Genomic DNA, 10894 nt, shown 5'->3' with positions numbered 1-10894 from the left:
TAAAAGATTACAAAACTCCCTGAAGGAAAATTAGATTAATAAGCTTTTGGCTTGAATTTCGTTTATTGCCAAAGAATGGTGATTACGATTGGATTAAAATGTATGGATGAATCGTTTCAATCAGTTATCCTGGAAAATACTTAACTGATTATAATCGTAACAAGGCTATCATTCTGTGGTAATTTTTCCTTTTTATATCTTTATAAAAGAAAAGTTTTGACATGTAGGCGTCGTAGTCTGATGCTTTGTAATCAATTGTTGTAATCAACACAAAACTCTTGTCAAATCGATACCAGCCAAATCAACTATGTTTTCTAGTGTTTTTTTCTGCCAGCCCTTCTGATTGTATTTGTTTGTCCTTTCAGCTTAGCATTGAGCTTGTCCTTTTAACTATTATCCGGATTGCATGTACGCCTCGTAATTCAGAATACTCATGACAGTATTATAATATGACAATTATTAATATCATTGGATATTATTCAAAATAGCAAGAACCAAGCTGATTTTTTGTTGGATAATCTGTGGTACTGTTGTTACACTATTCATGTATGCATTTTAAATCATATTTTGAGCAAACACTTCCTACTAATATTATAAGTGAGAAGGTTGGAATGTATGGATGGATGTTTGTGACAAGTAATCGCGAAAAATACTAAACCGATAAGGTTTGGTATCTATATAATCTATATAATTAATACGTCACATGAAACTGTCGGTTGAACTCCTCCGCCATTTCTTAACCGATTTTATCAATTGACGTCTCATTGGAAAGAGCGTGTCACGTAGATTTGCAAACTGGCCTTATATTTTTGAAAAAGTCCCTTGGGCTCTGCCTCAGTGGTTCCCATGCTATCCTTATGAAGAACATAATTGTTTACATTTTGATCAGCTGTATAATTTAATCGCTGTTATTTTTTTTATTCAATGAAACGTATTAGGTACATTTACTGATTTTGTTTTTGTCTATTTTAATTTACATTCGTACATATTAAAATGTAAAAAATCGAGAAAGCCTGGACAATTTGATATATTTTACCAATTAAGATAAATTAATTGACATAGTAGGGCCTACTGTATTTCTTGAGAAATCATTGAAAGAACCGATTTGTGGAAAAATAGCATAGAACGCCACTAAGTAGAAGAAATAGAGATTTAAAAAAAATTACCATCGTTATCAACCTATATAATGATTAATGAAGAACACCTACAGCTACAATATGAATATTCCCACAAACAATGAACAAGGATGTTAGCCGAAGTGCTACTATTTTGTAGGAAACATGGACTTAACTTTATGATGTTTGGCAAAGGAAACCCCTGCAAAGTTCTAATTAAACTGGTATGGCAAGGAGATTAATGATTAAATACTGTATATGTTTTCATGAAAGTCAAATGATTTTAAAATAAGGATTCGCATTATTCACATAAGGGAAACAAAAAAAAACCATCTGAACGACATTAGGCCTTTCAATTCTACATTTTTCAGGTAAATATAATTTACGATATAACAGTAACTAGCCAAATGAGTGCCAATTGGTGCAAATGAAATTGCAACAGAGAGGTTATGCAGAAAATCAGGTAGTTCTTAGCCATGTAAACAAAATGTTATCGCTATAAAAAATTTACTGAAATTTGTAAATGTACTGGCGACCATGGGTGGTACCATGCAGACTACGTTATCATTGACTAACATCAACACGGACAACCTAATACTGCTATAAGTGGGAAAAATTCGAAAAACCAGATCAGCTTTTGAAAAATTAATTATAATATTTACAAGAAATTTTGATTATATGGAACTGTTAGGTACGTAATCTATGAGTGGAGTCTTTTTAAACTCATCCGAAATTATGACTTTCATTAGTTTTTAAATAAGTTATTTGTTTTTAAATAGGTACTGTAACTACTTTACTTCTTTGCAATTGCTCGATTTCGAGCAACATATACACTAGTTTTTATAATTTGGCATGATGATAAAATTTTGTATGATGATAGCTCACATTCCGGATTAACATTATATAGACAAATTCTTATCTCAAAAATCCTTTCGGGCTCCGCCCCAGTGGCTCTGGAGTTTCCCATGTTAACCTTATGAGTATTTATATTTAAAAGGAATTAAAGCATTTTGTCAGCTGTTTCAACTGCACAAGTTGGTTCTATGATATTAATAATAGCATTAAAAATGTTTAATGTTTACCAACAGGGTGAAGCACTATTAATTTTTGCATTTATGACTACAGCTAATTTGAACCAAATAGCAAAAAAAAGCTGTGATAACATAATGAGAATTTTACTTTTTTCTGTGGTTTAGGTGCAGTGGTAGAACATTATGGCTATGGTAGATGTTATGGTTATGTTATGGGTGTGTTATACTATAGCATACCCTATAAATTAAAAGAACCAAATCTTCTTAAACCGTGTCCTCTCCCTCAACTGCAATAAGAATTCTATACTTATATGCCAACCCCGTACGAAGGACGGGTATTTTGCTAGTTACAAATATTATTTCCATCACGTTCTAGAGAATGGTAAAAGACAAATTGAACATTGTGAGTTGATTTGATAAAGGGTACCAGCTCCATTCCGAACTAACAGTTTATTCCACAGAGCAACAAAGGGTAACCACAACACGCTAGGCCTACGTACAGTAATCAGCTGTAATGTTCACTCAATCACTTGATCAAACAACAGCTCACACAACCTTCTTAATCAGCTGTGGAACATATCATGACGGCAGGTCGATCTGATGTTAAACTACTCAACCAATTATCGCTTCAATGTAATTCTATCACAACAATGGTTTGCACATATACCGCATTTCTCACTTAAGCATTTAAGATTGCACACTCTCTGTTTAGTATTATGGATAGCCAACGGATTGGTAATGTGATTTCCATTAATTAAATTTGACGCCGAAAGCTATAAATAAGGTTTCAAGGCAGCCAGTGAACTGATCCGTCTAGAAAACTATTTTAACTAATATCTCTTATCGTGTATGATAGTGGTATTTTTTTTTAATTTTACACTTTCTTTAACAAAACACTGTTTTACTATGGCTCCTTTTATTTACTTCATAAACGACATAAACAATAAATGTCTGCTTCTACTCTTTACTGTCTAATGTACCATTGAATCTTCATAGTTCATTCTTGATAGTTCATAGTATTAGACATCAAGCATACGGCATAAAGTGTTTAGATTAAATTGAACGGATTTGTTTTAAGCAGAAACTGTTTGAATAGTAGATGAGATCCTAAGTTTAGAAAGTGTTTAGTAATTTCCTCTTAAGTAGGCGTTTACATTTATCAATACCCTCACGTTTTACGATAGTGGTGGCAATCTATGGGCCTTGGAGCTACGCCTGAAATGGTTTATCTCCACCTCAAATCTTACCACAGCCACCTCTAATACAATCTTACTCATCCAAGCTGCTACTCAAAACTGTGTTGGGGGCTTGTGTTCTCTAGAGCATAGTGTAGCAAGGGACCTCCAGGAACGGTTTAATGTGTTAACTATCCCCAGGAATAAGATCAATACCCCTGTCCACCGGGGCCCGTCCTCCGCTTGCCCAGCACCAAATACCTGACGTGCCGGGGAACGCCAGACACAATGCAGAGCCCAAACTCTGCATCCAAACGCACTTCCTGACCAAGGGCCTAAGTGACCTCAGGACTCAATGAGAATACTCATCAGTAGTGACAATAGGAGAATATGACGTCACTTGGGTTATGTTTTCCCATAAGAAATAACATGGGATCATTTTTTGGCCACTAAAACCAAAAATCCTGATCCCATGTTATTCTTATGGGAAAAAACATGGGGATCATTTTTTGGCCACTAAAACCAAAAATCCTGATCTTTGCCTAAATATCCCTATATAATTGTCAAACCTTATTTCTTACTTATTCCCTATAAATATATTCTATATTAAGCTAAAAAAATATTTCTTATATTTATTTACCCTTACAAGTGTAAATGTAGAGTAGTGACAATAGGAGAATATGACGTCACTTGGGGCATGTTTTTCCCATGTTATTCTTATAGGGATCATTTTTTGGTCACTTTTTAAAAATCCTGCTCTCAGCCTGTACACCCCTATATAAATGTTCAATACCATTGTACAACTCCATTACTATTTCAAATCCACATCCATTCACATGTATATTCTCAAAATCATCAACTTGACAGTGTGAGGTTTGTGCGCGAACTCGGGCGCGCTCCCGGCTCATGGCGCGCGCTCCCTTGGACATCCTTAGTGGATATCCATGAATTCTGACTACTTGGGAACCCAAGCCATTTGACATACAATAAATCACCCTTTCTCCTAATTACATTTTCTACTAAATACATGTCGTTATACTTGGTCTTTAACAACTCCTCTGTATAGAATCCTCCTCTGATTATAATACCATTTTCATCTTTCAAGATATAAGTCACAGGCTTTGTATTCTTAACTTCTGCTATTGTAAATAGCTCCCCTGTCCAATTCGGGGTATATCTTTTACTAAAAACATGTTTATACTTTGAAATTCTCACGCTATCACCTACCTTATATATTGGCTTTTCAACTTGTACTACTTTAGAAGTCAACCTCTCATGCACATATTTACTATTCTTAATATTCACTTGGTTAGGCTTCATACCTTTAGATCTATGCACCTTATTATTATATTTTCGAATTAACTTTGGAAGTAAATCCAACCATTTATAACTCCCCTGAGCACTAAATTCCCTATATAACCAATTCTTTTTCCTACAGTTACCTAACAATGTACATGTTCTCTCACTGATTTGAGAAAGCAAAGTGGCCAATTCGCTCATCAGTGAGACAATGTTAACATTGTCTCACTCTAATTACTTTGTCTCACTCCAGATTTGCAACGTGAAGGCACGAAATAGTGAGCGCGTAACACGCAGGCAACGTCATATGCGCGCTAAATGCGTTGGCAGCACTGGCTGTAAATCAGCTGGTCAGCTGTTGTACTGTTGTATTTGTCTCTTCACATTAAATGTTTTATTAAAAGTTCACTTCTGTGTAAAATAGGTTATGTTTCTTCACAAATTTATTTGTTCTATGGTAACAGTAGGAAAAGTATAATGTGCAACTCGAGTTCAAAGTACAATTGCCTCACTCGAGAAACCATTCCTCACTCGCCTACGGCTCGTGAGTAAGGATTTCTCTCGAGTGAGTCAATTGCTCACTTTTCTCACTAGTTGCACAAATAACTATTCCATTGTCAGATTGAATGTTTTTAACCCCCTTTGGTAGAATGGTTTTAATGGCTTCTGTAACTACCAACCCTGTCTTATTTTTTAGCGGAGCAGCATAAGCTTTTTTAGAAAATGTAAATCTATAATTGCAATTATTATTTAGCCTTTCAGTAGTGGTAATATGATGGTATGACCCCACTTTAGGCGTTTTTCCCCATAAGAATAACATGGGGATAATTTTTTGGCCAGCAATTCCAAAAATCCTGATCTTTGCCCTCATATCCCTATATAATTGTCAAACCTTATTTCTTACTTATTCCCCATAAATATATTCGATATCAAGCTAAAACAGCTATTTCTTACATTTATTGACCATTACAGGTGTAAATGTAAAGTAGTGGCGAACTAGCAAAGAGACCCCACTTTAAGCACGTTGTCTATTATGAAAAAGCCATATTTAGTTTTATCCAAACTTTAGAGGAAGAGATCGCTAAATTGGTTAAATGAAACGTCATTACCAACATGATTGTGATACACATGTTTTAAAACTTAAATCGTCTTGTTTGGATAATATTAGGAAATTTACATTATCACATAAATGTTTGTGTACTTTGCTGCAAGATTTACACAAGTAAAAACAGTCAATATTTTTATGTCGACCTTTTGAAAAAAATGGTGTAATATTTGGACTATTCATATCATCAAATACAACAACTAACTGTGACTGTGATGTAAATTCGTGTGTACTTTATCACACACATTTCACACAACTTTTATAAATTTCACACAAATTTTACACAATTTGTGAAACTATGACAAAACTTTCACATGAATTGTGAATTTCACTGTGACTGTGATGTGAATTCGTGTGTACTTTCTCACACATATTTCACAAAGTTTTTATAAATTTGACACAATTTTCACACAATTTGACACAATTTTACACGATTTGACACAACTTATGTAAAATGTGTGTCAAATCGTGTAAAATTGTGTCAAATTGTGTGAAAATTGTGTCAAATTTATAAACATTTTGTGAAATATGTGTGAGAAAGTACACACGAATTCACATCACAGTCACAGTGAAATTCACAATTCATGTGAAATTTTTGTCATAGTTTCACAAATTGTGTAAAATTTGTGTGAAATTTATAAAAGTTGTGTGAAATGTGTGTGATAAAGTACACACGAATTTACATCACAGTCACAGTGACAAACAGTGGTAAAAAATCTGGCAATGGATATATTTTAACTTTAATAGATACATTTTCTAAAAAAGCTTATGCTGCTCCGCTAAAAAATAAGACAGGGTTGGTAGTTACAGAAGCCATTAAAACCATTCTACCAAAGGGGGTTAAAAACATTCAATCTGACAATGGAAAAGAATTTTTTAATCAATATTTTAGCAAACTAATGAAAAAGTTAAATATTAATCACTATCACACATTTTTACAACTAAGGCTGCAATTAATTGTAGAGAGGTTTCAGAGAACTTTAAAGAATTGGTTATATAGGGAATTTAGTGCTCAGGGGAGTTATAAATGGTTGGATTTACTTCCAAAGTTAATTCGAAAATATAATAATAAGGTGCATAGATCTAAAGGTATGAAGCCTAACCAAGTGAATATTAAGAATAGTAAATATGTGCATGAGAGGTTGACTTCTAAAGTAGTACAAGTTGAAAAGCCAATATATAAGGTAGGTGATAGCGTGAGAATTTCAAAGTATAAACATGTTTTTAGTAAAAGATATACCCCGAATTGGACAGGGGAGCTATTTACAATAGCAGAAGTTAAGAATACAAAGCCTGTGACTTATATCTTGAAAGATGAAAATGGTATTATAATCAGAGGAGGATTCTATACAGAGGAGTTGTTAAAGACCAAGTATAACGACATGTATTTAGTAGAAAATGTAATTAGGAGAAAGGGTGATTTATTGTATGTCAAATGGCTTGGGTTCCCAAGTAGTCAGAATTCATGGATTACCGCTAAGGATGTCCAAGGCAGCGCGCCATGAGCCGGGAGCGCGCCCGAGTTCGCGCACAAACCTCGCACTGTCAAGTTGATGATTTTGAGAATATACATGTGAATAGATGTGGATTTGAAATAGTAATGGAGTTGTACAATGGTATTGAACATTTATATAGGGGTGTACAGGCTGAGAGCAGGATTTTTAAAAAAGTGGCCAAAAAATGATTCCCATAAGAATAACATGGGAAAAACGTGCCCCAAGTGACGTCATACTCTCCTATTGTCACTACTCTACATTTACACTTGTAAGGGTCAATAAATATAAGAAATAGCTTTTTTAGCTTAACATAGAATATATTTATAGGGAATAAGTAAGAAATAAGGTTTGACAATTATATAGGGATATTTAGGCAAAGATCAGGATTTTTGGTTTTAGTGGCCAAAAAATGATCCCCATGTTTTTTCCCATAAGAATAACATGGGATCAGGATTTTTGGTTTTAGTGGCCAAAAAATGATCCCATGTTATTTCTTATGGGAAAACGTGCCCCAAGTGACGTCATATTCTCCTATTGTCACTACTCTCATCGGCAGCGCATATCACCGCATCAACCCCTGCAACAAAACAGGGTCACTGCCAGTGACAGCGTCGGTTATCTTTTTACCAAACGATCTTTTTATTATCTTTTTGTTATCTTTTTACTATATTTTTTACATCTTTTTTATATAACGTAGTATTTCTTATATAACGTTCCACTTTCTGAGGCTGCTCAAGTCTGATTCCGTTGTGCGGTATTAGATATGTGACATCACTTCACGATTTAATTGACTTCGTATTCCCCGTTTGTTACCTGAACCATACAGATAGAATCGCAGGCCGGGCTATTCTTTCAACCATGAACGCCAATGTCCAGCAGATCAACAACACCGTTCTCAATCTGACGGTCGGTTTCGTTCATGAATTGAGAAGTGCTGATTCTGTGGACAAGGAGAACGATGACGGTATGAATGTGGACGTTCACTTGTTGAACCAGGCTACTGGCAAGGGCGTGCCAGACCATGTCCTGCGACTAAAGATTGGCTCCGTGTGTCTCGTCATGAGGAACCTGAACATTGACAGCGGACTCGTAAACGGCACTAAAGTGATCGTGACCGCTATTAGACCTCGTCTGATCACAGTGCGACTCCCTGGACAACATGATCCGATTTGTATTCCTCGGATTCAATTCGTTTTCCCGTTTGTCGAGGGGTCACCGCTTCGCGTCCGCCGTCTCCAGTTTCCTCTCATGCTGGCATACTCCATGACTGGCCACAAAAGCCAGGGCCAGACGATTGATCGCGTTGGAGTCGATCTTCGCAGTGACTGTTTCACGCATGGTCAACTGTACGTCCTTCTCAGTAGAGTCAGACATCCTGACGACATCGTTGTTCTGGTCACAACGAACAAAAGCTACAAACAAAACGCTACGAACAAAAGCCTGACAGGGTCCACGAAGGAGTAGCCTATGCAAAGAACGTTGTATACGACGAGCTCCTTCGTTAATTCCTACTTTGACTGAAGCAGTAGGCTAGGGGATCTGCTTAAACAAAACTCCCCGTCGTGATTTGACATCCATGGCAGTACAACAGGGGGGCTGCCTTAACAAAAGCCCCCGACCTTAAGTTTATTTTTGTGTGTTTTGTGTGGTTTTGTGTGGTTTTATGTGTTTAGTGTGTATTGTGTTACCGTTTGTGGTTCCGACGTTTCCCGGCCTCCCCGTGGCGGAACTGGATATGCCGTACAGTTTGTGGCTAACTGACAGGGAAACAAACATTACATAATTGATTTTCATGAATATTCATAGATATTTACTACCATCTTTTTATTTGAAATATTACTACTATAATCATTGTAAATATGGTTCCGACGTTTCCTGGCCTCCTCGTGGCGGAACTGGATATGCCATAAAGTTAATGGCTAACCGACAGGGAAGCAAACATTATTTGATCTATTTTCATAAATATATACATGAATATCTACTATAATCTATTTAATTCATATAATACTTTACTATTATCAACTTATTCACTTATCAATATACATACTTATCAGTCTACTTATCTATATGAATATCTACTATAATCTATTCAATTCATATAATACTTAACTATTATCAACTTATTCACTTATCAATCTACATACTTATCAATCTACTTAACTTACACAAAAGTTTAATAACTTGTACATTTGTAAATAATTGTAAATATGGTTCCAACGTTTCCTGGCCTCCTCGTGGCGGAACTGGATTTGCCATACAGTTTATGGCTAACTGACAGGAAAGCAAACATTACTTGATCTATTTTCATAAATATATACACGAATATTTACCATAAATCTACTTCATACAATACTTTACTGTTATCAACTTATTAACTTATCAATCTAATATATTCTTGGAATCGTTATTACTTTAATATTGATTTTCGCTATTACGATCCCAATTATCCTTATTTTATCACTTCGTTTGACCAATAACTCACTTGTACCTTACCTTCCTTACCATCTTATAATCGTACAGCATTTAAAAAAGTTATTTTCATTTATTTTGTTATTAGAGGGGGCTTTGAATTGGAGATCGGACTTAACTTACCTACCTCATCTGATATATTCATAAAATTGCTTGAATATCGACAATTTCACTTCCTGCTTTGTTACAACTAAACTCTTGTCTGCTAATTTTTTTTTATCAACTTTAAAAAAGATTGTTTATAAGGAGTTCTTTAAGGTGGAGCTTGAAATTAACTTACCAACCTCATCTAATGTATTCGTGAAATTGTTTAATATGAAGTAATATTGACTGTTTTTTGCCTGCTTTGCTACAACTTTATTACAACTCCAAACTACTGATGACGACTAACAGCTAGGGGGCCTGGGGGCTCCGCCCCCAGCGAGCCAAAGGCGAGTTTCTTATATAACGTTCCACTTTCTGCTTTGTTCCAACTAGACTCTTATCTACTATTTTTTTAAAAATAATTACGACTAATAGTAAGGGGGCCCGGGGGTGGAGCCCCCAGCGAGGTAAGTGTGAGTAACATTATTTAACACTATATCATCATTATAAAGATTCATTTAAAGAATACAAGAAAAAGGGAGCCTACATTTATCATAGTTTTAAAACAGAAATCAATCATAAGATTAGGTACACACAATTTCACTTGCTTGCATAAACAGTTAAAAAGGTTACAGCAGATAAATAGTTGTTAAAGTACAATATACAATATTTTACTTTTCAAATCAAAGTCAAAATAACTATTGATTAACCTATTCCCAAACTTTTTAAAGTTAGTAATATTATTGGACAGACATCTTTGTTCCATTACTCCATTTCTCTTGATACATTTTATGGAAGTGCAGATTTACAATAATAAAACCACCAATACTGGTACTGTAGAAAAATTCTAAATACTGATCGCCGATTCGTGTCCATGCAACGTAGAATATTATGTTACATTATACATACTCGGCCTACAATTTACAATTCTGTTTGAGAATGTCTTCACTGAACAGTACAGTTCTTCTCAAACAGGATCTTGGGGTGTTTGAGCGATGTGTAACCTATGTAACATAACACTTGGGTGATAAACAGTACAATAGGAGATTCACACACAACATAGGGTAGCTAATCGTTTCTACACACAAAGATGAAATGTGTACGCTATTTTATGATTGTA

At 35.1% G+C, this 10894-nt stretch overlaps 1 protein-coding gene across 1 annotated transcript; it reads left to right on the top strand.

Moving 5' to 3' along the window:
- The first annotated feature begins 8079 nt into the window (after positions 1-8079).
- Positions 8080-8685, top strand: LOC128995837 (ATP-dependent DNA helicase PIF1-like). Its single transcript, XM_054420860.1, has one exon. It carries the CDS (start codon positions 8080-8082, stop codon positions 8683-8685), a length of 606 nt encoding a protein of 201 aa, XP_054276835.1.
- Positions 8686-10894: the final 2209 nt, after the last annotated feature.

This window comes from Macrosteles quadrilineatus, unplaced genomic scaffold, assembly GCF_028750875.1.
Source record: "Macrosteles quadrilineatus isolate MER2022 unplaced genomic scaffold, UCM_ALF_1.0 Scaffold_1__1_contigs__length_201487025, whole genome shotgun sequence".
NCBI lineage: Eukaryota > Metazoa > Arthropoda > Insecta > Hemiptera > Cicadellidae > Macrosteles > Macrosteles quadrilineatus.
The sequence above is the reverse complement of the archived record's forward strand: the minus strand, read 5'-3'. Positions and strand labels throughout refer to the sequence as shown.